We start from the raw sequence: 27,410 nt of genomic DNA, 5'->3' as shown, positions 1-27,410 counted from the left end.
CGGTGAAGCTTTTCTCTGGAAACGTGGCCGCTGAGCTGGGCGGTGGGGGAGAGCCAGGTGGGGTCCGTGCGAGTGGTCGGCTTCGTGGGCTCCCGGGACGTCGCGGGTGGCCCAAGTGCTGCCCCCGGGGCTCCTCGAGGGACGGAGCGGAGGAGCTGAGGCCTGGACGCTGCCTCTCGGGAGCTGGGGTCAATTTCTGCAGAGAGGAGAAACCCCTAATTATGTGTTATTTGTTACGATGTCGGTAACTTTAATGTAAGCTTAATATGACCGAACCGGAGTACGCTTTAATTACTTACTGGCAAAAAGTGCTTCTGCACAGTTTATATCCCAGTAACTAGGGAATGAGTTGATGTGTTGTCCCAAGAACTGTCCCTGTTGCTAATTAGCGTGGTGGGAAACTTGGTAGCGTGGCAGGAAGCAGGACAAGATCACAGTCCAAGAAGTGCTATGGCTGTGCATCGCTCGAAACTCAAAATGTCAGTGGGAGCTCGGCTTTGTGTGACAGCTTTGGGTGGCCAAAGGTGAAAGACCAGCTCTTGATTCCACGGAGCTAAGTAGCGGAAAAGCTTCTGTCTGAGCTAACAGAGTCATCCTGGCTCAAAAGCCCTTATCTTTATTGAGCTTTGAGTGAGTATTTATTATATGGGGATATGAACAAATCATGGATTTTCAAATACTGGTATTTTGCTTTTTCACATGTATTTAATTTGTCTGGGTGTAGCTTCTTATTTTATAAATCTTTAGACTCTAAATAGAGCTCAGACTAAATTCACTGTGAAGTGGCAAGAGTTGCCTTTTCTATCAAGGAGTTTAATTCTCTCATTAAAAAACTTCATACATTTTGAAGGGTGCCAAATGACAAATGTGAAGTTGGCTTGTATGCCTAAGTTATTTGAGGCCTACTCTAAGTCTGATATATGGATTGATGTTTCTTGTGTTTCATCTGATTTCATTCAGAGTCCTAAAATCCTGAATGTAATACACATAAAAAGAGATTCTCTAAGCACTATGATATTTAATGTTGTAGAATAAATACTTGTTGAGTTAAATATGTAGCTGTAAAGAAGGCTTTCGGAACAAAATGCTAGTTTCTGGCACTGATCAGTTACAAACTGAGTTTTACCTGAATGCATTTCGAACTATCAGCAGCCAACCCTACAAATAATAATTCCTCCATTCCATATTTTTGTGATAAGCTACTAGATACATAGAACTTTTATCAGAACATATTTAACAATTCACTGTTGAAGGTGAGTACATCTGTAAGGAGTGTTTAAGATTTGTCATCTTCTGCAACTCATATTTGCAGGCTGCTTTGGCTGGTGAGGGCAGCTACTTTCCCCTTCCTGTTGCTTGGCATCTTTTTACTATTACATCCTTTTGATCTCCTCTGCCTTTTTCCTATATCCTCCTTTAGAGTATTAGAACCAGGAAAAGAACCATGGGGTGTGTATCAAGAAAAATAGGCAAGAAGTTGTTTTAAATAGAAATGTATGCATTACCTTCCTGACTTCCTTTTTCTTCCTCTTTACCAGTTCCAGTTACAAAAGTGTCACTCAGATTCTTATAAAATCGACTAGACTATTTCAGTTGGAAGGGACCTACAACAATCATCCAGTCCAACTGCCTGACCACTGCAGGGCTGACCAAAAGTTAAAGCACGTTGTTAAGGGCATTGTCCAAATGCCTCTTCAACACTGACAGGCCTGGGACATCGACCCCCTCTCTAGGAAGCCTCTTCCAGTGTTTGACCACCCTCTCGGTAAACAAATGCTTCCTAATGTCCAGTCTAGACCTCCCCTGGCACAGCTTTGAACCATTCCCACGTGTCCCATCTCTGGGTACCAGGGAGCGGAGCTCAGCATCTCCCTCTCCACGTCCCCTCCTCAGGAGGCTGCAGAGAGCAATGAGGTCGCCCCTCAGCCTCCGTCTCCCCAAACTGGACAAACCCAGAGCCCTCAGCCGCTCCTCACAGGCCATCCCTGCCAGCCCTTTCGCCAGCTTTGTTGCCCTCTGGATGCAGTCAAGGACCTTCACATCCTTCTTAAATTGTGGGGCCCAGAACTGCACAGAGTACTTGAGATGAGGTCACACCAACGCTGAATACAGCAGGACAGTCCCCTCTTTTGAGTGGTTATACTGTGGTTTTGTTAGATCAAAAAACACTCCATGAACAAGCAGAAAGAGCTGTTATTTCTCCCTTCCAACCTTCTGCTGGTTCTTTCATTTGTAGTACAAGTAGTCTCTGAAATCCCAATAGCCAAAGTTAGGTGAGTAGGGAAGAGTGATGCCTTAGTTGATGTTTCCAGCTCAGCAGTGTGATATCTCATTACTCATTATGCTTTGCTTCTTTCAGAAAAAGCAGATACTGACAGACTGTATTTCTTCATTCTCGTTTGGATTTCTTTTGGATATACTCAGGTGCTCAGAACTATTTATCAATGAAGCTCTCTTGACCTAAGTTTGTTGAAAGTTTATTGAGAACTGCAGGGTTGAGTTCCCAACAACAGGTTAATTGTCAAACATCCAGCTAATTGAATTGGACACACAATGTGATTTGTTGCACTTAGACCTTGTGAATCATTAAGATGTATATGTGTTTGTGGGTTAAATTTCTAAAAGAAGAAGGTAGGAATAATGAAGAAATGGAATTCATTATTTTTACGCAGTCTTTCTAGGCTTTTTCAAGTCCTATTTTCATTGAAATAATTGTGCTAAATAGAAGAATTATATGAAGCACATTGTGTGCCTTCAGAGCACTACACCATTAAACATACTTCAGACTGCCAGTCAGGTTTGTGTAGATAATGGCCCATGTTACAGCTGTGATTCTCAAACTTTGTGTTTTTCAGATCAGAGGCTAAATATGGCACTTGGACAGTATGAAGCAGATGAGATTTTGAGAGCTACTGCTGAGCGGGTATGTGAACTCGGGGATGGAAGTAGTAAGAATTTTTGTGATGAGATTTTGTGACAAACGTTTTTTTGCATACATAGAGCACAGCACACTTCAATGTGGCCTGGCCTTGCGTTGGGTCCATAACATGACTAGAGTTGCTTGTTTTTCCAAACAGCAACAGGAGAATAAAATTGTCATAACAGTGAATTCTGATATTTTTGGTGGTTTTCAAAAGTTTGTCGTATGCAGGAGAACATATCCCTGAAAGAATACTTGATTTCTACTTTAGTAGACTTTTTCACTTTATAGACTTCCATTTTCTAAGAGATTGGTCTTGTGTTAACTAGGTACCATAAGCCTGTCTGAAAGTCTGTGCAGAAGGTATGGCAGCAGCACTTCCCTAATGCTGACATGCATGGACGTGAACTTAGCACTTACACAAACTTATGATTGTTCTTTTAAGAGCGAGATGATTCCCTCTCAGATGCAATTATGCTTTATATCAGAGCATTTCCGGGGAGGGTGTGTGGATTATTTTTCTCAAACTGGGCCAGCACTGAAGGATTTTTGAATACAAACCTGAAAGTGATCATGTGGGCTATTGTGTATGATTACAGTACAGACAGAACAACAGCTTTGGGTTGCATGTAAAAATTTAAAACTACATGCAGTCATGTGCAAGTACTAATATGTAAAGTATACCATTACAGAAAAATGCCCCTGGACGTGGTGGCTTATCAGGATCCAGGATGATGGACCAAAGGTAACTGATTCCAGGTGATAAGTGGGAATACTACAAAGCATTCAAAAGAAATTGTCATGTGCTTTTTAAAGTGTAAATATCCAGGTAAACCTGGTCTTATATACATGTGTTCACAGCTCTGAGAACTTTTGAATGGAGTCTGTAAAAGTGTTCCTGTAGCAGTTGTTTTAGATACTATTCTGTTTATTCAGTAAATTAAATACATGACTTTTTCTTCCACGATCTGTAAAATAAAGGATGAGAGATGAATGAAGGAATTATCTAGTCTAAATTTTAAGATAATAAACAAAAGCGTAGGCACAATTGTACTCATCTAGGTAACACAGGTAACTGCTGTCTGTTGAGGTCAGGTGGATGTTCTTAAAAATGCTTATTTGACAATCTTCAACTAACAGTTGCCTGTTAGTAAATTGTTTAATAATCATTGTAATCTCCTGTTATAAAAATAACCTGTCCTTTCTTGTTAGCTTTTAAGGTATTATCGCTCTAGACTGATATAGAATTTTCAGAGAATTACTATCAATTGCAAAAATATTATGAAAGAAAAAGTATTAGGTAGAACTATGTTATTTTGGGTTGTCTTATAGGCCACTTTACTGTTGTATGTGAAAGCAGTAACAAAGTCTAGTCTTTAATCATTTGGGATTATATGTATGAAATATTAATGTTGTATTAACGCTCATTTATAGTGTCCCATGTTCTAGTTCTGTTATACAGGAAATCTGTTAATGATCATACTTTAAAAGTAGTAATTAAATTTATTTGATTCTGGTGAACCTCGAGCTTGGAAATAAAGAAAAGTGACTATTTTGTTATGTCTCCAGATTAAGAATGCTTTAAAACTAGTTAATTATCAGAACAATGTTTCAGCATGTGCAAAATTTATTCTAAGCATGTTTTTCAACTTTTTAGCTTGTGGACTCTAATCACGGAGTATGATAAACACTTGGAAGAAATGAGAGAACAGCTGCAGCTTTATCAGGTATGGATGTTCCTAACATTTCAGACTGTATAGTCTTACTATTTTATAGTATAAATACCTAGGCCATTAGTTTTTGTCAGTGAAGGAAAGTATGCCTGCGCCGTGCTTCACAAACTTGCTGGACTGCAGTCTGCCTCAGATGGGTGAACAGAGAGCTTTCTGTGAAAAGGTTGGGAGTTTGTAGAAATTGCACGGATTACTGTGCGTTTGGAGTAGTGTTGTGAAATGAAACATGCATGTTTTATTTCTCTAGGTGTTCTGATAGGGTTGCAGGTGTTTTCCTAGGTGGCGTTCGGATGAGGCAGCTGTTTCCCCTCGTTCCTTACAGGTCTGATCTTGGCCATGCAGTCCAGCTCAGTCCTGCAAGTGTAGATACAGCCAGCCTTCTTCATTCTCAGTAGTTCTTCAGATTCAAATAATTCTGTAAATGTTTATTATCATAGGGGTTGAGGTGGAGCGGGACTGTCCTCCTCGCAGCCACAGGAAAATGAAGCTTTTTAATGCTTTGTGTGATCGCTGAAAAGCAAAGTGATGTGTTTAATAATTAAAACTTGTGGCATGGAGAAAGCGACTTTTACTTGTGATCTACATGCAGAAGTTATACTCTGGTTTAATGCACTTAATTTGTTTGATCTGTCCGCCATAAAGATTCTGCAAATACAGTCTTCAAGCTGGGCCGATTTCAGAAGGCAATAGAAGCACTGTGGTTTTGTTGCACTGTTTAGTTAAGAAAACAGTCCATTTGACTTGCGTAACTGAAGTTTCACCTCAGTTAATTCCTAAACTCTTTTCTGAAATGCTTACTACATAAAAGATGAGAGTTATCCACTGTATCCCTAAAAAGACTTGAGTTAATTAAGAATCAATCTGTAAGAGCTATAAGAATTCCAAAAGGTAAGTTTAATGCTCATAATAATTTCTGAATGCTTAGGTATAACAGGACTTAGCAGCTGTTAAATTTGAATGGCATCCTATGATTTTCCTTAAAAAAGAAAGTTACTTTCGTTTACTGTAGTATGCTGAATTAAATTGTCCATCTTTTACAGGATCAGTCAGAACTAAAAGATGAAACAATTCCCAAAGTTTATGTCACTTAAATGAGCACTTACTTTTGCATGCTTTTGTCTTAGGTACAAATGAGCGAGATGAGACTAAGATTTGAACAAGTCACCAAGGAAAATGAAAGGTAAATAATTGCACTGCCCTGTTACGACTCCTGTTTTCCTTGATTTCTAAAGCTCAAAAAGGTGTTTACTAGGACCTTGAAATCTTTTGAATCTACTTCATAGTTGAAGATTTCATACTCACGAGCTTAATGTTAGAGTCTTTAAGTGCTTACTGTAGATTACAGCACCACGTTTAGGAGATTTAACCATATCTCTAAAAGAACTAGATATTAAACTATTTCAAACTGTCTATTGTGTTTATGGAATGTAACTTAATAGATCTAAATATGACTTAGAAGTAAATAGTATACAGATTGAAGGTATGGTATACTTCTTTTTTTTTAAAAAAAAAAAAACACCTGTTGAAGAAATACTTTGCTGAACTAACTTCTTTGAATGTCAGGCTGCATGCAGAGTTGAAAGAGGCTCTTGAGAAGCAACTGGAGGCTCTTCCTCTCATGCCTCTGGGAACTGATATTCCTGCAGATGAAAGCATAGTGAGAAACCTTCAAGAACAACTGCAACTGACGAATCAAGTGTGTGAGATGAAACATTTGTACTGTTTTATTTCTCTCGTTGTGCCTCGGCAGATTAGGGGAAGCTGTTTTATTTCTTGATTCAGAATTCGTTTGTTCAGAGTTCTTTGAGAGTATTTTGAGACCTTCTTGACTTTCTGTAGCTGAAGAAACAAATGCTTATACTTTCAACCTAAAGACCTAAAGGAACTTCTTTCCTAGATTCATACAAGAAGTATTTAATGTTAATTTGTGCCTGTAGTTTTACCTAGTTGACTTGATCTTTATATTGAATTTCTGACCAGGAAATTAATGAAATACTTTGTTCAATTAAAGTTTTTGTAGTAGCTTGTCACTTTAATCAAAAACACTATAATGTGATATGAAGAGACAAGAATATGTGGGATATAAAAAATAATATTTAAATCTGAAAAGATAAGCAAATTTTGTTGATCTTATTACAGTGATGTATCTATCCTGTTGCATATGATTAAGTTGAAGTTAAATTGACAGCTGAATTTTGGCATTTGAATATTATATACACTGTTGGCCTACAGTAAATACCTGTAAAAGTTTGAACTATAAAAAAAATCTGGAAAATTTGCAGTTCATTTGTAGGTAGAATTTGAACTTGTAAGCGTCTGTTTTTCTGCATGTGAATTTGCTGTTTTGTCTGTGTAGTTGTAATGTGTGCAGAGGCAAGTACAGTAAATAGCATTTCCTCAAAAGAGAAGTTAAGACCTCTCTTTTAAGAGAGTGATAGATGAAGGTAAATGTGCTATAATAGAATATTTTATACAAACCATTGTTCTGTAACTTAGGAAAGAGAACAAGCAATTGCGCTCTGGCAGACTGTGTTACAGGAGCATGATCGACTCCAGCAGCAGTACCAGGAACGTATGACTGAAACGCAGATTCACGTGGCTGAAAGGCAAAAGCAGAAAGTAATTTTCATTTATATTTTTGTTAATTTTTGAATGTCTTTCTGTACGGTAGAGATTCTGGGTCTGTGTGTAGTCAAGCTGAAGTGGGGGAGGTTGTACCAGTACTGTTTAATTGTTTTCCATATAGTCATCTGAAGTTGAGTGGTTAGGTGTGGTCAATGATTCATCAGCTAAATGCACAGTTAGACTGGGAACGTTCTTGATTTCAAATATTATGGGCAGGAACTTGAGGAATGCACTGAGTCTGAGTCTTAGTGCATATATGTGTATACGTGCATAAGATCTGCACATGTATATGAATAATCGTGTTTGAATTGCATGGTTTGAAATCTTCAGTAGAATTCAACATCTGAAAAAGCTGCTAAAGATTTCTCAGTTCCAAAGTGGAAGTCTTTCATGTTGTCTCCTATGTTTGAATCCTAAATTTTGTCTGTAAGATCACAGTGGGATACTGGGAAAAATAGTCTCAATTTCCTGTTGCCGTTCAGTAAAGAAGCATCTGTAAGCAGACAAAAAATCAAGTTCACCAGTATTCTTCTAATACTAGCTTGTGTTTAACAGCCTGCTTCTCTTCTGCTGTTTCTGGGGAAGGCGTTTCAGGAAGTCTTAGTTCAGAAAAGCTGTTTTGCTCTGATGAGCTATATAAAGATGCTCAGTGTGTGAAGAACTAATAGAAACTTCATGCCTGTATGTACCTCGCTACAGATATTTCTACATCTGTAAAGAGATGCTACAACTTTTTTTAGTATTTCCTTTCCATTTTCAAGTACACTAGACTTGTGGGCACAGTTACCGCTAACCTCTATAAGAGAAATTTTTTTTTACTGGTTTTTGTTCTTTTGTGGTATTAAGTCCACCTCAGCAATATGCTCTTTTCTGAGAAACAGGAAAAATATGTGTACAGCTATTGTGCTCTGTCAAGTTTTAAAATTATTTCAGGCAATAGTTATGAGGATTCTTTTATCTATGTGTAGTTGCAACTTTTTGCTCCTATTCTCTCTGTTAGATTATTTCTTGTGTTGCATTATCAGTTACTGGTAACAGACACGTTGTTATGTGTATGGCCATTGGTAGTTGTTGGAGGGTTTAGGGCTGTTAGATTCCACTTTTCATTGTTAACTGAACTCTTGGTGAATTTTAATGCCATTGTAACAAGAATGAGGTTGAGCTGCCTTTTATTCTTAAATGCTACTAGTCTTGCACAAAAAATGGCATTTCAGTTAAATAAACTCTTAGGTTTTACTTTTGATGGAAGAGCAGAAAATAGCTATCGGAGGTAAATAGAAATAGGTAAGACCAACTAGAATTAGAATTGACAGAAAGCAAAGATGAGAGAGGATATGGTTGTAAGGGTTGGACATAGTAAATAAGGGAGTTGTTGGAATAGCTTTCTGGTTTATACTTGGCCTTGAGACTGTTAGATAAACACAGCACAATTAGTAGCTATTCCAGCTCAGGGACTTGAGTCCTCTCTGTCCTCTGAAGACACTTGGCATGCTGCAGATGGTTTTTCTGTGTAACGCTAGTTTTCCTACAATGACACAGTTACGTTCAGGGTCTCAGGAGTTTAATCGAACAATTTTTTTTGTATGGGCACAAGACGTCCTATATGGCAAAGAGCAAATTAAATGTGTCCATACAGGCGTTTTTTAATTAAGGAGTACATATGTGGTACTGTGCTTAGCAAAAATGCTTATAGTAGCATCATAGTCTGTGTGGCTCTTTAACGGCACTACTCGTGTATACTTTCATATTTTAATAGTAAGTGTGTATGAGTTTTGGAAGGAGGCAATTTGTAACTAAGTGAAATTCAGATACAGTTTTCTGATTTTCCAGATTACTAGTTCAACAACTAAAAGCAGTCTAATTAAAATTTAATCTATAAAGGCATATTGAATTTCCTGCAACATGTATAAATGTTTTTGAAAATGTTTTTAGTTGCCTGTGAAACTCCCTAATTAGACACTCTTTATTATGATAATGATTCTAAGAAGCTCTGAATTCTCTTTTTAGGATCAACTGACTAGCTTTCAACAGTTGACTCGGCAACTGCATATAGCCAATGAGAAAATAGAGTTGGTAAGTAAAATCCTTCTGAACAGTGACCTAGTAAATTATTTTTTTTTTCCTACTAGAGTCTCAAAGTATAAAAGAAAAGCAAAAAGTCCTTCATACATACCTGGTTAAAAAAGACATTGCGCCACTCAAATTTACAGAATTTTCTAGGGACTAGTCAAAAAATCAAGTAGTAATGGCTTTTTTCCTGAACTCCAAACACCAGGTCAGGGTGGTTGAGAGGTTAGCTCTTAATATTATATGAGCTTTTCCTTCAAGAAGTCAGTGGTAAGCTTACACTCAGAATTTGGGTATGTGGTGAGTGTACTTCAGTCACACGTTCAAAACCATCTTCACGAAGGCAAAACTTATTTAAACAATGACCTCTTATGTAGAGCAGCTCTGCCACTCGTTTATCAGTTCCTGGTTTGGCACTACTGGCTTCAGTGTCTTTGTCATTGACCTTTTCAGGGATTTTTCTGAGCTCTAATCATCTCCTAGTGCTTCATCCATATCCTTAGATTGCGAGACTTCCTGGTCTCTAAGCTTTAGCCGAGGACTTCCAGGATTGACAAACAATTTTAATATCATAGCAAAATCAAGGTGAAAGACTTGAAGTTTCTGGCTCAGCAGCTTTTTCTCTGAAAGACACAATTCCTGTGTAATTATTTTTTATTTTTTTTGATTAAAGTTTGTCTGGAATAGTAGTCGTGCACAAAGACTCCTAACCTGCTCTAGGCAGTCTGCTCCCTTCTGTTTTTATCACTGGACCTTTTTTCCTCACATCTGACCTCTTGTTAAAATATAAGCCTGTTTCTTTGGTGTGAAATATTGTAGGTATGAAGGAAAGATTACTACATTGTCTGTCACGGTGCCTCTGTTACTGAAAACTCTTGTATTGCCATCTTTTCCCTTTCCCTGCTTTTTCTATTCTGTTCAAAGCAAGTCAAGTCTTTAAATGTTCTTTGACAATGTTTTTAAGATATCTAATCATTCTTCATGCTCACCTTTAAATTCTTTTCTATTGTGCCATTATTCTTGAACTGTGGTGCTGGAAATGGTACCATACTCCAATCGAGCCCTTACCAATGTTGAGTAGAATATTGCAGATTACTACAGAGTTGTATCTTGCGAGCAGTTGTCCTGTTTACAAGCTATTTCATTAGTCTTAATAAAAGCAAAATAATGCACTCTGAGAGGAACTTTTGCCTTATGTAGTCAGTGATGGTCTCAAAATTAACTATTCTCTAAAGATAGATACTTCAGATATACGTTATAATATTCTCTCGATTTATTATATAAGATATATATAATATACCTACAGATAATATATTAATGATATAATAAAATGATACATATAATTATACTTAGTATTTTATATAGTATTTGAATTGTTAATTATCATTATTATATATTATATATCTCTAATACAAGATACAATATTCTCTAAAGATAGATACTTTAGAGCTGAGGATTGCTATCTGAAAAACCATCTCTGCTGTCTGAAAACCGTCTTGAGGAAATACAATATGAGCTTTTAAAGCAATTTTGCTCACGATTTGGAAGTTACAGACTGTTTGATCTGCTGTTACAAGCAAATCAGTAGTAGATACCTGAAAAAAACAGAATCACTGAATGCTTAAAATCATAAAATTGGAAAGAGATGATGTGGAGAGGAGACAGTGAAATACGTGAACTCTTTGAAAGAGATGAAATGAGCAATGTTAAGATAAAGGTAATCCATTTGTTTGCGTTATCCAAAAAACGTTTGGCAACATCTGTTACGAAAGGCATAAAGATGTCATGGGATAAAGAAGCATGCCCTTTCTTGAACTAACAAACTGAGAAATCGGAAGTGAAGAGACAGAGTAATGAGTCAGGTTTTTTATTGTGGTAAAACAGCTGTGTTCCCTACATGTGCTCAGGTTAGAGCTGTTCAGCATGTTTATAAATACTCTGGAAATGAGATTCAGTATTGAGGCAAGAGTGTTCACTACTGATGTTAAACTATTTAGGGTAGTGAAAACTGCAGAAACTTGCAGAAAGATCTCATGATGTTGAGCATCTGAGTGAATTTTATCTGACATTTCACTGGTATTAATAAAATCAAAATAATAATGTATGTGGGCGAGTGGACCTTTCACTTTGGGTACTATGTGATGGTGTTGAAATTAACTGTTACCACTCAGAATAGGCATTTTAGAAGTAGGAGGTGTCTGAAAACAATTTCTAGCAACAGTCAAAAAAGCAAGAAGAATGCTAGCAATTATTAGAAGAGAGGGGAAAAGGTATGTGTTGTGCTGAAGTCCACAGTACAGTCGCATCTGGAATGCTGCCTGCAGTTGTGGTCATCTTGAATATCTCAGTGTAAGGTATATGTAAGATCTAGAAAAGGCTAGTAGGGTAACAAAACTATGAAATTATTCTAAAATGAGAATGCTATTTTTATGGTATTGTGTTCTGTAGAAATGCCCTGTAACAATTCTGAATATATAACATTTTCAATACAGTAAGCAACATGTTACAAATATCTCCTTATTTTGCAGAGCAATCGACAGTTTCTGAAAACTGTAACAGAACAGAGTGTGGAACTAGAGCAGCTACGAAAACAACTGAGGTATAGACCAGGCAATTAAAAAAATTATTAAATATATTTTCTATAACTTTTAACTTGCTGCTGTAGCATGGGCCATGTTTGTCCTGCAGACTGACTTTGATAGTGATAGTTACAATGGTTTCAGTTAATGCCTTTTAAGTTTGTTAGACAGGTGTGCATCCTTAGTGTTAGGGCAGCGTATTTCCAGTTACTGTTGTTTGGTTCAGCTGTTTCCTGAAATAATCAACATTTGACCTTTGATTTAAAAGGAACAAAGTGTTAGTATTGCTGCAAAATTGACTCTGAAGATTGGTTTTCATTAGAGTACAGTTTGCTCAAAATCCAGTTACAGAATTACTTGTTACAGTTCTGAAATTTGAATGTTGAAAGTAGTTTCAAGTTTTAAAGTTTTCAATAAAATTTCTATTCACTGTTTCTCAATAAAGAGCTCCAAACCATAGACTCTTTGGAAGTTAGAGATAAAAGAAGCGTTAATTATATTCCTGAAGTATATCAAGGAAAATTAGAAAAATACCTGCAACACAGTTTCATGTTTATTTATATTTACAGCCAAAGTCTGTTCAATGCCAGTTTACTGTGTCTGTTAATTCTCTTAATTAGTGATGGTTGAGATCAAACTAAAATTTTATTTCAGTAAACAGTGGATTTGTGGACTGACAGTAAAAAGAAAATGGATTCATTATCAACCAGTGATTTTTATTTTCTTTCTATAGCTTTAAATAAGCTTTTTAAAATAAACATTTGTTTATAAGCTTAAAATTTATAATGTACTTAAATTTTGGATTAATTATTAAATTTTGCTTTGGTTTTTGTTCCCGTAATTTCCTTTGATACTGTGATTAAAATATTTCATATAGTTGGACTGCTATGATGTCTTGTTAGTTTTATCTTTTGGCTTTAAAGAATGTCACCCCAAAAATGGTAAAAATAATTTCCATGTTTATGTAAACAGATGTTAAAGATGGCTCTGTGCTTTTGCACATGCACACGTGCTCAGGCACTCAATTTTGTACGCAGCTTTTGCAGGTAATGCTGGTATTTAGAAACCTAGGCTGGCTGAACGCGTGCTGGTACTGATTTTACCCCTCCAAGAAAGAAAGGCCGCATCAGATGTTTCCTCTCCTCTCTTCCAAACCCACACAAAATCTTACATGAAGAGCAGTTGGTATCTGTTGTAATGCTAAGGGCTTGTCACTGTAAAGATTGGCTGTTATGCAAATTTCAGCATCTGTTTAATGAGTCTAGTTGTACTGTTTGTAGCTATTAAAGTCAGGTGTCACAATACCCACAGTAAAAGATACCGGTTTAGAGTGAATGAACAGATTCATTAGTGTTGAATATTGGTCATCGTTGAATATTTATTAACCAATTTAAAAATTAGTGTGTTTTTTCGAGATTGATTGTATTCAAACCTTCTGGCTGTTACAGCAATAAAAATTAGCTGCTTCTAGTATTAACCTTTCACTCCATGCTTGGTACATTATGGCATACTTACTAGAAGAATTTTATTTGTTTTAAAGAATGTTTACTTTTACATTTCCTTTGTACAATAAGTTCAGGACCAGAACCTGCTTACAAACGCCAAGTTACTTCAGTCACTGAAGATGTGTTTTTTGAGGGGTCCTTGCTGGCACTTCACATCTTTATTAGCCAAGATTTTTTTTTTCCATGGAAGAACTATTTTCAGAAATGATGTGTTTTAGAGAAGGAATATGTTGTGACAAGCAATCAAAAATTAAGGTGGTGTTGAAGGTACTTTATCAAGTATTTTCAGACTTAGTCATCACTTACAATTTGCTTGTGCCTGCTACTATTTAATTCTTATAAGGGGAAAGAACAATACTTTCATATCACTACTTTTTTGAATTTCTTTCCTTGCAAAGGGTGTTAGTATTGAATTACTGTTTTGGCGTCTCATTCATCTATAAATCTTTGGTCTTGCATTGATGTGCTTACATTGAGTCATGTAATAAGTGGGTATGAAAGCACTTGGCATTAACTGAACCTGTTTTAGACATTCAATAAATGCTGGCAGCATTCACTTTATTACTGCATTTCTAACAATCTCAGTGGTTTTGACTTTTAAAAAAAAAAAAAAAACACAAACACCAAACTTAAAATCATCAGGTTGTGGTTGAGCAGCCAGTTGAGTGTGTGTGTCGAAATTACAGATAAGATTTCCTTTTGAACTCATCTTGATTTCATTTTTTTGTTAAAAGAAAACTCCTTTTTAGGCTTGATCCTTGGAGTTATATGAAATTCAATGATACCACTTTGATCAAATAATTTAGAATATGGCATGACAACCAGAATAGCCAAACTCTGATTCATAGCCATGCATACAGCTCCTTGTGTGTATAACTGTCCATATGGCAATGAGCATGGATGGTAGAAGGCAAGTGCATGTTTTCTGCTTAACCTGCTGCTTCAGGAAGAAGGTATATTAAAGAGTAGAAGTCCCTGGGACTGACTGAAAGCTAGTGGATCTTGCTCTGAACTTATACTCACACATGCCCAAATATGTATGCATATTTTTGATTAGCTGCTGTTTTATAAATAGTGAAATTGTGAGGGAATTTAGACTTCCGTCTGAGTATCCTCAGGGCTGGAGTAGTCATCTTCCTTCTCCTCTCAGAACACTGGATTTCCAGTTTAACGTGTTCTGGCTTGGCAAGACTGCTTGACACATGTGACTTAAGTCAATCAAAGCAGTTAACTGCTTGCCATTAATCCACAACTGGACAATCAGTGGCCTATATGTTAATGACCAATATTAATAATGTAATGGGTAAACCATAATACTAGGCATTTGTAATATATTAATGAACAAACACAAACCTATAAACAGCCTTCTGTAATTGATCTCACTTTTTTTTACTCTTTCTTGCTTGCTCTTACATAGGTATGCACACCCTCTTGCACAGGAAGCACGGATTAGAAGTATGTGCACAGGTACTCCCTTTTTGGGAAGTACATCTTCCCCCATCTGCACACCCCTTGTGCTGGAGGTGCGGGTACTTGTGCTGCTCCCTGAAGTACCCCTTGAGTTCCCACTGGGCGCAGGCTGCTCGTGGGGTCTGGTGGGGCAGCTGCTCTCAGGCTTGGGAAAAGGTGGCAATGCCCATGGGGTGACTCCTGGCAGGGTCAAACACGGCTTCGCTGCTGGGCTGTCACTCTAAAGTCTCTCACCCACAATCACAGCTTTTCCTACTTCTTTTTAAGCTGTCGTCTCCTCAGAAGTCTCTGTAACTGTTTAATCTGGCTGGCGATGATCGTAAGTAACCTTTGTCGTTGTTACTCTCCCCGTAGCGCTCTCAGTTTTTGGCAGAGAGGCTCTCAGAGGAACTTAGCATCTCTTAATTATGGGCATCAATTACGTTCACATTCCTCTCAGATGAGCCAAAAGTTCTTGCAACCCTGAAGACAGTGCTATGTTATACCCACAAAGCTAACGACAGCAGCTCTATAAAGCTCTAAAGTGTGCTGCAGTGATTTTTAAAGAAGTCTGGAATATTTTCACCAGTTGTTTCTCTAACATGAGGTTACATAGATGTGGTTTGCAGGGATTATATAGCATATATTGCAGGCAATTCTAATCCATTTGGATGTTTTTAACACTTTTACATTGATTTATGGTGATAGAGTAATAAGTCTGGAGAGGAAAAGGAGATTTAAAAAAAAGCCAACTTGTATATAAGAGAATTTAGGTTTGATTTAGCTTTGTATGGCCTAGATTGAGTGTAATTTTGGAGCTTTTGATATTGCTAAGCTTATAAATGTGTGTTGATAAATTTTAGGTATTTTTAAGATTAATATATAGCAAAGTATACAATCTGACACATGTAGTCATAAAACACTTCAGACATACTCCTGGCATATTGTCATCCTCTATCTCCAGGACGTGTGCCTAAAGGAAGACTGCTAGATTAAGTTTTGGCAAGTAATCTGGGAAAAAGAAGGCAAAGTTAAGAGTTCTACTGGAAGTTATTTTCAGGTTGATAGTAGCTTTTATTCTTTAGATCAGAAACTGACCTTACCTAAAGTAAAAAATTGAAATTTGGGCAAAAAGTCCTTAAGAAGTGTTTGGGAAGTGAGTGATTGCTTCTTATCAATGTTAACATAAACTCAATATGAAATATACAGTTATACTGTACTATTTATGTACTATTATGCCATCTATTGAAGGGTCATAATCTGCCGTGCATGGAGACAATGTAATATTTGATGTATTTCTGTAGAGAATAGAGGTTTGAACAGGTTTCACTTATTTATATGCTAGAATTTTTATTAAAACATGTATTAGTGCTTTAGTGTTTCAAAGCTCCGTTGTGTACAGTTAATCATTTAGTTCCCTGTATTACTGTCCTCTTGAATTACCTACTAGCGGCTGTCTCTGGAGAGGGGGTGCTCAACAGTCAGTGGTCAAATGGTCTGCTCTGGTGACGTGAACTGCTGAGTCTAGCTGCAAGTATTAAAAATGTTTTCATCTGTATGCTAATGAAACATTTTTTAAGATCTGTAGATAAAACATATAAAATAAGAAACTTGGCGTTGCTAGGGCGTGTATCTGTATTTCAGAATCTTAAAGCTTTTAAACGGAGTCAAAGATATATTGCGCAGTGAAGAATAAAAGCTGCATCTTTAGAATCAATTTGTTGCCTATTAAACACACCTCTGAATTTGGTCCTTAAAATGCATTTTTAATACTTAAGCTGTTCTGAGTTTTATGACCTCTTTATATTTTTCTTATTTTTCCCTTGTTATGATGGGGTTTGAGGTTTTGCTTTGGTTTACAGCACATTTTAAATATTTTTGGGAAGCAACTGAATGTCCTCGTAAACTTAACAGTACATTTTGTAGGAGAAAGATGCATGTTTCAGATGGAGTAAGATCAAAGTTTTGGACCTGCGATGAGGACCGTGTGTCTGGGAATAATTATTTTTACCTTTGTTTTTGCTTTTTTAAAGAAATTACAACAAAATTAGCTTTTCTGATTAATTAAGCTGAAATTATTTGCTGTAGAATTGCTGGGATTGTGTGTAGTTTGTTTAAGACTTTCGTATAGGTATAATGTGCTCTTTTATGCCATTAAGTCACAGTTATTATTTCTATAAGGAATTTTTGCTTGAAGTTGATTCTTAAAAGTATTAAATATTTTCTAGCTTCTTTCATAACTATTAGTGCTCCAGTTTGCATCAGCTTATCTGTTTGTTCTTTTTTTAACTTTATCATACATTCAATCATTGGCCTTTTAAATTTAGCCTAATACGCAGCCTGAATAATTGGGTTGCACCCCAGGTGAAGGACTCTCATGTCTTTCTGTTCCCAAGTCAGAGGAGTAGGAGCGTTGCTCATTTCAATAAGCTTTTCTGCTGAGGAGGAAGTCTTGATTCATTAGCTAGTCCACTTTTTTTTTTTTTTCCTTTTCAGCTCTTAAAACCTATTCGGATTACAAAGCATATCAGTTAAATTCTTCAGAAGTAGTTAATGATTTTTTTTTTTTAATTCCTAGTCATATTGCTTTAAAAAGCTAAATCTAATTCTGAAAAAGATTTCTCTATTAAGTATCTGTGGCTAATTATATTTAAGTTATTGAATCACTTAAAGTTTTTGATCGCCTAGTCCTTCCAAATATTTAATCAACACATACACCTTCCTGTTAAGCTATCTTTAAGAAGTCATTTCCACAGGACAATGGTCGAATGAATTTGGTATTCCTCTCTCACTGTGCCACAGAGTACAAAGGAGAAGGAGGGGGAAACCTTTTCTGTCCTGTAGGAACAGTATTATGAAATCTGGCTGCCCTTCACAGCTATTTCAACAAAGTTGTGACGGAGCTGGTTTTTTTCCCCTATAATAATTGAAATGTAATTCATAGGCTGTTTTCTTTATACAGGCAAGCCAAAATAGATGGGCAGACAGCAAATGCTAAGGTCGATGAAATGACCAGATTGACAGAGAAGCTTCAAGGCCAATTGGAGAGAAAGGTATTCTAGAGAGAGGAGTAATTTTCTGTTGCAATGGAATGGCTTGTCAGTTATCTGCACGCTGATGTTACACAAATTGCAAGTTGTTCTCTAACTTGTTTTCTGTTGGCATATCTTTATATTGTTCAGGGAAGCTCAGATGATGTCTGGATAATACATATATTCTTTCTAGGAAGAAGATGTGATATCTGCTCAGCAAAGAGAAACAGCATCTGACAAACGCTTGCAGCAGCTGCAGTCTAGTATAAAACAATTAGAAACAAGGTAAAGATAGCTCGTGGGGTGTTAATAACAGGATCCATGCAAGTGAGATAAAATATTATGTCTTTTTTTGTCTTCTGGGTTTTGTGTCTCTGAGCAGTTCTGTTTTCTCAAAATATAGGTGTCTTATGCTTGGCTGCTCTCTATCTTACTTGTATTCTGCAGCCTTTCAGAACAGCTTCTGATTTCAATGTATTTAAAATGATAAAACAGCCCACCTGATTTTATTGACTGTAACAGAATAAAAATGGGGCATATATTTTTCATTCTAGTGCATAAATTCTAGTTACTCAACTCTTGTTAGCTTTAGGTGGAGTTCTAAAGAAAAACATTCACACTGAAATTTGAAAGTATTTACGTAAACTAGCTATTTTTGAGGTGAATACAGATTTTTCTTTCTGCGTTAAATAAGATTGGGTTTCAGGTCATAGTTTGACAATCTTTATACAAAAAAGATTATTTAATAAAACTGCCAAAGCACACTTCTTAACAATAAATGCTAGTTACAAAAGTAGTTTGAATACCAGCTAAGGAGTAGAACTTCAGTTCCAGCACTATCTTCTGGAAAATGTAAGATTTAATCAGGTTCTTTTGTGTGGACTTTTTTCCCCTCCCTTTCACTTTCCAAGGATATGACAATTAGCTGAGTACAGTGATTTTGATTCAAGTATCAGGAACAGTTGTTGAATTGTTAACATTAATCAAATGACCTGACAGCTAAGAAGAATTTGTAAATTGCTTATTGAAATAATTGCGTGACTGTTCATCTTCCCCTCTCGGTCACAGCCTTGTAAGCGCGATTAGTGGACTCTTCAATAACTCTAGAAACCAAATAATTACTAGGGAATTAATTTTGTGACTGTATGGTCAAACACTGCCTCGAGGACTCACACAGACTTGTGTGGCTACCTCTACTCGATGAATTTCACTGGCCTAAGCATTGTGGAGGCTCTTAAGTTTATTTTAGAATGTCTTGAGGAATTAGCTAGTTTTATTCTTTCCTGTAGGTTTTTAGTTCTACAAAAAATTGTGCTTTGGCTCTGCAAAAAGAGAGTGGTTGTCTTTCTCTGTATGTTTTATGACAAACATGTCAGAAAGTAAAAAAGCATTGCTGCTTGAAAAAGCAGCTCAAGTGTTGCTGAAGTACTCACTATGGATATTTAGAACTGTGCACTTTATTGAACCAGCAGCACTTGTGGAACTTTCTGAGATTTTTTGTGAGGATACCTCCGAGGCATTCTCGCCCTTTCTCATGCCTGCCGATACTGACAATCATAATTAAACAATAAGAATTTCTGAGCTGTTTTAAAATTACCAGTGGTTTTCTTGTTTTAATGGTATAGCTGCAACTTCATTGCACACATCCAATTATTCCATTTCCTCCACAGAGGAAAACTTTATTCCTTCTGGGGCTGTTCTATTCTGTTTTAATATAGAACACTTCCAGTGATCTGTCCCAGGGTAGCAACATTCTTCTTCTGAGGTTAGATATCTGAGTTAACTCCTTTAATTCTGTTTTGTTTCTAAGACTTGATGAATATTAAAGACTCTGTCCCAAAAACAAGCAGAAAAGCAGGGATGCAGTTTTAGCAACTTAGGAATAAATACTTCCTATTAGTTTAGTTTGAAAGAATTAGTGTCTTAATTAAGCACCTTGTTGCTAAATGAGTAAAATTCTTACTGTCTGGTAGATTACATGTTACTGTCCAAGACGCAGAACAGCTGAGAACAGAAAGAACAGCCCTGGAGAAACAAATTGGAGAGCTTCAGACAAAGTATGCTAACGTAGAAAGGGAGAAGTACGATGCTGTTGCAAAAGTCCAAGATTGCATACAGCTCTTAGAAGAAGCTAACCTACAAAAAAGTCAGGTAAGGCGATGGATGAAGATACGTCTTAGATATTAGAATACTTTCATCACTTAGAGTTGTGGAGTGCCTGATTATGTGACTCTTGCAGGCATACATGCATACACAACCAAGCTTCTTTTATGTCTGTCGTGCTAAAATTAGCGATGTGTAAGGTAGCAAACTGTGATGTGACATACATTTCTTAGACTTGTCATACAGTGTAAATTTCAAAGACTGTTGAGTGTCTGGATAAAGGTGATCTAAGTGATAATAGTGCACCTGAACTTGAATTGTCAAAAATTTTTGACAGAGTTGCGTATCAAGTACTTGTAAGCAAATTGGGCTGTCAGAATAAAAAGGAAGGTCCTGTTATGAATTTATAACGTATTAGTGGTTAGGAAAGAAGAGCTAAAACTAAAGGGCCTTTTTTTGTTATGTGATGGGCATAGGTCACCAAGAGTGAGTTCTGTGTTCAGATGTCAGTTATTCAGAAGGAATCTGGAAAAGTGACTGAGTAGTGAGTGGTTAAAGTCTGCAGTCAGGAAAAAATTGCAAAGGTGTTTATTAGTGTATTATAAAATGGCAGAAGAAATTTAAATGTGCCATACTGGGTGCTGAATTTAGTCTTACCAGTCAAAAAACAGTTTAGGAGATGGTGTGGATGTCTTTGAAGAATACATGCACGCAATCCTCAGTGGTGCTCGATACGATGAAAGGTAAAAATAATTCAGAATGAGATTTAAAAATAAAGATGCCTGTAGACATAGTGCACCTGCATGTGCAGTTTTGATCAGCCCATTTCAGGCAAGACATAGGAGAATTAGGAAAGTGCAGGAAGAGTCAACAAAGAAAACTAGACATGTGGAGAGGCCTTAAACCACACTTTTACATACAACATGATTAAACTCTCATAGGGTGATGTGTATGCCAAAAGTATAGATATGAAAACAGTCAAATTCACAGCAGCACAATCCACCAAAACTTCCTAAAGAACAGGGTCTAATCCAGTGAGTCTTGACATGCCTATTGATCAAAAAAAAAATAGTCACCCTATTTTCCCAGTTCTTAACTTTCCCAAAGTATCTGCTGTTTGCCCCGTTAGGAGGTAGGATACAGGGTGTGGTAAACTTTTGTCTAACGTGAGCTCTTTGTGTTTTAATGCTGAGCTTTGGTTCAAGTCAGACTTTTAGAAACCTAATGAATTGGGTTTGCTGGCAAGACCAAACTTTAATGCGCATCTAATGACTGTAGCCATCAGTAAGTGAAACGTAGTTTAGTTAATGTCTGTGGGAATAAATGGAGAATCTTAGAATTTATTCTATTTGGGCTAACATGTTGAACTGTTGAGCAGTTAAGGAGATAAATGGTCCCTTTTAGTCTGAAGTTGCTTTTCAAACTTGAGGAGCTTCCTGAATATCTAAACTAGCTTTTTACTTTTAACTTTTGAAATACTAAAGTTAGCTTTGCTTTTGCTGATTTCAGTTCTGTGATGAAGGAGGCACACCTGCCTCCTTTTTTCTGACAGAAAAGGGAACTAACTTCTTTAAAGAGATCCTCCTACCTTCTGGCCTGCTTCCAGAATAGATTAAAATGTTGACAAAGCTTAAGGTTCCGGTCATTGCTGCAGTTAGATTCTTCTTGGTATACAAAAGAGGATTATTATTATCTTGTTAGAGTCTTTCTTCCCATATATTTATAGTCATTTAGGAAACCCTTTGGTGGCATCTTTTCCTTCTCATAATTTCCTGATAACTTTCTACCTCTCATTTGCTTTATGAACTGATCTTTTACCATTTCCTTTACCTGTTGGGTTGTGGTTCAGAAAGGGGTGAAAAATGAAGTTCTACATCTTCCAGCTCTTGATGGCCACCTTTGGACTTGTCAGTTCCTTTTTCTTAGTAAGATATTTTGATCCTTTACAGCATTCCCTGACAGCCTGATAGTGGGGAGAATATGAAGAGTGAAAGATAAAAATAAAATATTGTTTTTCAGTGTTTAAAAACCAGAAAACACTCTTTGACTTGAAAATTAGTGGTAAGGAGTATAAATCACATTTCCAGTCTCGTAAGTCTTAGTACATCAGAGCAGTGTTAGAACACCATTTTTCATCCAAAAGTAGTTCAGCAGATATTTGATGCCGCTTGCTATGAACGCATGTGCAGTTGACAGAAAGAAGTGGCCCAGTAAAAATTATTGTGATGTAAATTGTCCCTAAGACAGTAACTGAGGAGTTACAGATAAGTAAGTGGCTTGTTATAAGTTAACAGTTTAGATTAATGCTGTAGTAGGAGCAAACTGGAATTTGCAGACACTTACTAGTTTACTGCTCTGCCTAAAACATCCTGATTTTTATTTTTTTTTTTTTTTCCAAACTGGGGAGTTTATTAATGAACAGGATAAAAAAAATGCAACACAATATACATATCAGTTAACTCTGAGTCTTAAACTGTGGCCGCAGAGGTTTCTCCCTGCTCTGTAAGACACTGAGGGGTGCGAGTAACAGGCTGTCATAATGCTGCTTCTGTTATGTTAACATTATAAAGTACAGGAAGCTAAGCTTACAGAAAGACATCAGAAGAATTTTAAAAGAGTAGTTTGAGAAATAAAATACAAAGTTGAATTGAATGGGAGCACTAAAAGAAAGTATGACCAATGAAGTGGCATGTTACTGCCTGAAGTGAGTAACTGTCCGTAGGTTGAATTTACATCATCCGTTAGGGACATTTTTATGTCTTTCTCCCTTTATGCATCTACATATTCTCTATGTGCCACCTAGGATTTTTCATCTCACCGACCAAGAGTTCTGTAATCTTTTCAGACCAGTATCTCCTATTATACTTGAACGTCAGTAGGTTTCTTGCATCCTCTGGAGGAAGGGTTCCTTGTTACACCTTTTTGTGTAATTCTTGCCATTCTTTTATGCTAAAGAGCTGTTCCATTCATTGTTATCCACCATGAAAGGGACTGCGTACGCTCTCCTTAGTCGGTTATAAATTTTTATTCCTTTACTTTTAGGTTTCTGGGAGATGAGTAATTTAAGTGTATCAGCCATAAAAAATGCTTAGCTGTATGTAGGAGCACATGTGTGTCTGTGTGTATGCCGGTATTCAGTTTCCTAACGGAGAGTTTTCTATGCATCATTGTTGGCATTTTTAATTACGGATCCTGGCCCCAGATGAGAACATTGGCGAGTAGCCTTGCCTCCTGGTCCGAGTTCCTCTGCTTTCTTCTGTATAATTCCATGCCTAGCCAAAATCTGAAAGTTACAGTAATAAGTCCCAACAGAAAAAGACATCTACTGACACTATCTTTCTGATTTACAAGAATGTGCATTTAGTGCAAAATGTTCTTGCTGCCGATGTTTTCTTGTTGGGTCTTGGTGTCAGCTATTCCAAAGTAAAAAGGAAAACAGGTTTTTTGAACAGTGACTCTGTGTGGTTTCTTCTCTCAGCACTAGTTACTATGTCACCACTGAAATATTGTCAGTAGTATTTCAAGTTGTTGTTTCTTTCTAGGCCCTCTTTGGGGAGAAACAAAAGGAAGAGGAAATCAGAAAAATGAAAGACGAAATATCTCAACTTGCAGAAGATACTGCTGCAAGAATTAGAAAGGCAGTAAGTTATGATGATGTGCCACCACAGATGTTTAGAAAGAATGGGAAGATTTTTTGGTTTTCCTCAGCATGAAAAGCTATTGATGGTGCATGGTCATCATAAGCAGTTCTCTTATAAGTGTTTTGATAATATAGGTAGTAAGGCAGCATGCTGACAGTACTGTACTCTTCAGCTTTGTTATCTAGACATATATTCTTCTGAACTAAATTATATTCTTAAATCTCTCAAGAACTGAAAGTGTTGATGTCTGTGCAGACACTGGTATAGAGAAGGTTGTACTCTGAAGATGATTTCAGAGGTGCTGTTCAGGAGCACGTTGACTCAGGAGACTGAGTGTTAAATTGGTATCAAGGTATTTAGTTTATGATCTGTGGCCTCATCTTGGAAGTTGCTGCTGGAAGCTTACCATGTACGTTCAGGTGCTAGGCCCTGTTGAAAGTTACTGGGTTTTTGGCATCTCAGTACTTAAAAGGATTCCCCTATTTAGGCAAGGAAGACTCTTCTACCAAGTACAGCTAACAATCAAAAGGCTCAATATCACAAACCAGAATTTGGTAGAGAACTGACTAGAAATGTTGCATGGATTACTTAAAACTGCGATATTTGACATCATACATGGTTTGGAGAAGGTGCAAGAGCTAAATAGCAACTAGGATAACCACTCTAGTTGTGACAATGATTTACGAGTCAGAATTTAGAAGTTTAGAAATGCCCTATTTCTTATTGTGAAATTATCTTAGTAAAAGTGAATCTGTCAAAAGCATAAAAAGTAAAAATTTAAACTATGAGTTGTCATGTTTCTCCAGGTATTAAGAGATAGTTCTTTTGTTATGTCATCTAAAAATATCTGTTACAAAAATTGCAAATACCTTGCACCTAATGGACAGCAACTTCCCTGATAGTCTTATTGTTCTTTTTGTAAGGCCTTGTTGTGACGTCTTCCTCTCTGCTTTCTTTTTTTGAAGCACCCTCAGTTATAGTATGGATTGATAATAAATATTCTTCTAACATTTATGTAGTAAGATTTGTCAGTTATTGCAGTCTCAGTTTCATATTTATATACATGCACCACATATAGGCTGTATATATATAAAAACAAGATGGAAAATAGTTCATGGGATTAATTTTTTAGTTTTACTTTGTTTCTGATCACAGGTAGACTCTGCAAAGAAGCAATATAATGTGCAGATTTCTCGACTAACAGAAGAACTTTCAGCTCTTCAGATGGTACGGTGTTGACTGATGAAAGTGTTTTTGATAGCAAAACATCTTCCGTGTTACTTGACAGTAGCGACTGTATGCGGTGTCTTAACAGTCAGTGCAGAGATTCATATTTAGGTGTAAAGGATATTTGCTTTGACAATTCATTTTTGATGTACAGATTTGTCGTATGTGTATACAATAAGAGCACTTGGTTGGCTCTGCATGAAATAATACAGTTCTGCAAATCTACCCATTTCTTTGTGTAAGTTTATTCCTTGAGTTACACATATTCTGATCATGGTTCACAAGCATCTTGATGGTGAGATTCTGTGCTCTAGAAAATATTTCCCATGTGATGGCATTTCTTAGGTATCCCTGTTTCTCTCAGGGATAAATAAAGCAGGGAAAGTGAGTGTTTTATATCTATTGTTGGGAATGTAAATGTGAAGTATATGAAAGTTGATAAAAGTATGCTAAGAGACAGTCTGTGCATCACAGTCATCGTATTCTTGAATGAACCGGGAACTTGTAACAAATTATGTGGGAGACCAAAAGAGCTCGGTGCATATGCACCTATTCATGCATTAAATTCATTTTTAAAAAGGTTTCATTTTATATGTCTTAATCTGCGTAGTGAATGAGACTGATGCTGTAGAGAAAATAATGAGGAGGTAAATATAATCAAATGCATACATACCAGCAGCAAGAATTACATGTACAATGGCTGGTTTCTGGCTTTGCCACTTCTTGACTTTTTATTTTCAGTTAATTTTTATTAGATTTATTTTAAAATGACTTTTTAAAATAGGAATGTGGAGAAAAACAGGGCCAAATTGAACGAGCCATTAGAGAAAAGAGAGCAGTGGAACAAGAGCTTGACAAGGTAAGGCAATTGCATGCATTTTTACATCACATTTAAGATCTCTTTCCAGAAGGAAAAGATATATTGATTTTTTTCCCATTTCTCATGGGTTTTTTTCCTGCCTTAATTTTCTTACTTTATTTTTTGAGTAGATTTTCTTAATTGTAAATTGTCATGTAATTATTTTCAGTTTGTGGGCTTATTTTAATCTGGAAAACTTTTTAAAGCTGTAATACTAAACGGAAAAGATAGATTTTTGAAAGGTGTAAAAAGTAAAAGGAGAGATGTTTGATATAATCCGAAAGAATGTTGGTACATATTCCAGTTAAACTTAAGCTCAATAGACAGAAAACTAAATGAACGCCAGGTCTTTGAAAACTTTTTTTCCAAGTAGCAGCAACAGTGACAGAAATTCAGTTTTGTTTTAACTCACTGGAAAATAGGAGGCAATGAGGAGTAAGTAGCCTTCCTGTCAGTACTATGCTGCCAATCACCTGTGCGAGGTAAAGATGATAAGTTTATTCTTCAGATTTACAGGGAAGACAGAGGACATGAATCTCTCAACAGAAAACTAGAGCAACTGCATCAGAAATATTTACTTGCAGAAACTGTAAAAGCTGACCTTCAGCTAAGTCTACAGACAACACAAAATAAACTGAAACAACTAGAAATGAAGTAAGTAATGGATGTTACAGAAATCAGAGTGGAAAACAATGGAAATTATTTTTTACTATTTAAATTGTTGATTATGTGTTAGGTTTTTGTCACATCTTTTTCACCAGTAGCAGGAATAGTATCAAGGAGTATATTACTTGAAATCGTACTGCATTTTGAAATACTGTTTGTAGGAAAAGTCACTCTATGAAATATTCAGGCAGAATTTATTACTTTATAAATTCACCTAGAGTGTGGTATCTCCTTGTACGTGTAGGACACTGTGTCTACCTAGCAGACAATTTCAGGTCTGTGTTCAGCTAATAGACATTATTGCAGTTCCAGTAATACAATGTTAAAAAGTATAATATGGTACACATTTTTAGACCAGGTTGTTGGTTTTAGCATGAAAAGTGTAGGATTCTGTAGAAGCTTCAGTCATTTCTGTACTCTGACGATCGTAAATCCTGTCACTTCACCAGAGCAATCCTCAGTTGGGAGTCTGGAAATGTTACCAAAACAAAAGTCTTCTGTTTTAGTTGGTATTTTACTGAGATTGCTACAATATTAGATTGGGTTTATGAATTCTGTCATCTTGATAACATTCTTTCCTGACTTGTGCATAGTTCTAGCTGTCAAGCCCATTAAACATGTTGAGCTGATATAAACTTCCAGGAAGAAACAGGGGAACAGCTGTAGTGGTCAGACCAAAGATCTGTCCCAATATATGTTGTGGGTTTTTTCTTCCTAGTACAGTAGTTGTTCAACTCTTGAGTTCCAACCAAACTTTTCTTCTTTCAGCTCTGAGGAAGAGAAGTCTCGTTGCCAGGAAGTTACCTCTAAATTGCAAAGCATTCTGGATTCAGAAAGAGAAAAGAGTGCCTTTGTCAGTGAACAAAGGCTAAAACTTCAGCAAGAGAATGAACAATTGCAAAAAGAAATGGAGAGCTTGAGAAAACTGGCCATAGAGGCTCAACAAAAAGCTAAAATAAAGGTGTGGTTTATATGTTATTTTTATGCTAATCTAAGACTGATAC

The 27,410-nt window shown here is 36.5% G+C and overlaps 1 protein-coding gene across 1 annotated transcript in view; it reads left to right on the top strand.

The window, feature by feature from the left end:
* The first annotated feature begins 2,869 nt into the window (after nucleotides 1-2,869).
* The window catches only part of SCLT1 (sodium channel and clathrin linker 1), a 41,491-nt gene continuing 16,950 nt past the window's right edge, over nucleotides 2,870-27,410 (top strand). Inside the window, exons 1-16 of the mRNA XM_009703850.1 lie at nucleotides 2,870-2,923; nucleotides 3,613-3,665; nucleotides 4,578-4,647; nucleotides 5,778-5,833; nucleotides 6,217-6,349; nucleotides 7,150-7,272; nucleotides 9,286-9,330; nucleotides 11,874-11,944; nucleotides 17,841-17,931; nucleotides 18,104-18,195; nucleotides 19,884-20,061; nucleotides 23,556-23,654; nucleotides 24,810-24,881; nucleotides 25,666-25,740; nucleotides 26,249-26,394; nucleotides 27,175-27,367. Coding sequence (XP_009702152.1) covers nucleotides 2,870-2,923; nucleotides 3,613-3,665; nucleotides 4,578-4,647; nucleotides 5,778-5,833; nucleotides 6,217-6,349; nucleotides 7,150-7,272; nucleotides 9,286-9,330; nucleotides 11,874-11,944; nucleotides 17,841-17,931; nucleotides 18,104-18,195; nucleotides 19,884-20,061; nucleotides 23,556-23,654; nucleotides 24,810-24,881; nucleotides 25,666-25,740; nucleotides 26,249-26,394; nucleotides 27,175-27,367 — 1,551 coding nt within the window. The remainder of the gene's footprint in view (nucleotides 2,924-3,612; nucleotides 3,666-4,577; nucleotides 4,648-5,777; nucleotides 5,834-6,216; nucleotides 6,350-7,149; nucleotides 7,273-9,285; nucleotides 9,331-11,873; nucleotides 11,945-17,840; nucleotides 17,932-18,103; nucleotides 18,196-19,883; nucleotides 20,062-23,555; nucleotides 23,655-24,809; nucleotides 24,882-25,665; nucleotides 25,741-26,248; nucleotides 26,395-27,174; nucleotides 27,368-27,410) is intronic.

Source organism: Cariama cristata, unplaced genomic scaffold (genome assembly GCF_000690535.1).
Source record: "Cariama cristata isolate BGI_N322 unplaced genomic scaffold, ASM69053v1 scaffold8937, whole genome shotgun sequence".
In the NCBI taxonomy this organism is placed as follows: domain Eukaryota; kingdom Metazoa; phylum Chordata; class Aves; order Cariamiformes; family Cariamidae; genus Cariama; species Cariama cristata.
Note: the sequence above shows the minus strand (reverse complement) of the source record. Positions and strands in the feature narration are given on the sequence as shown.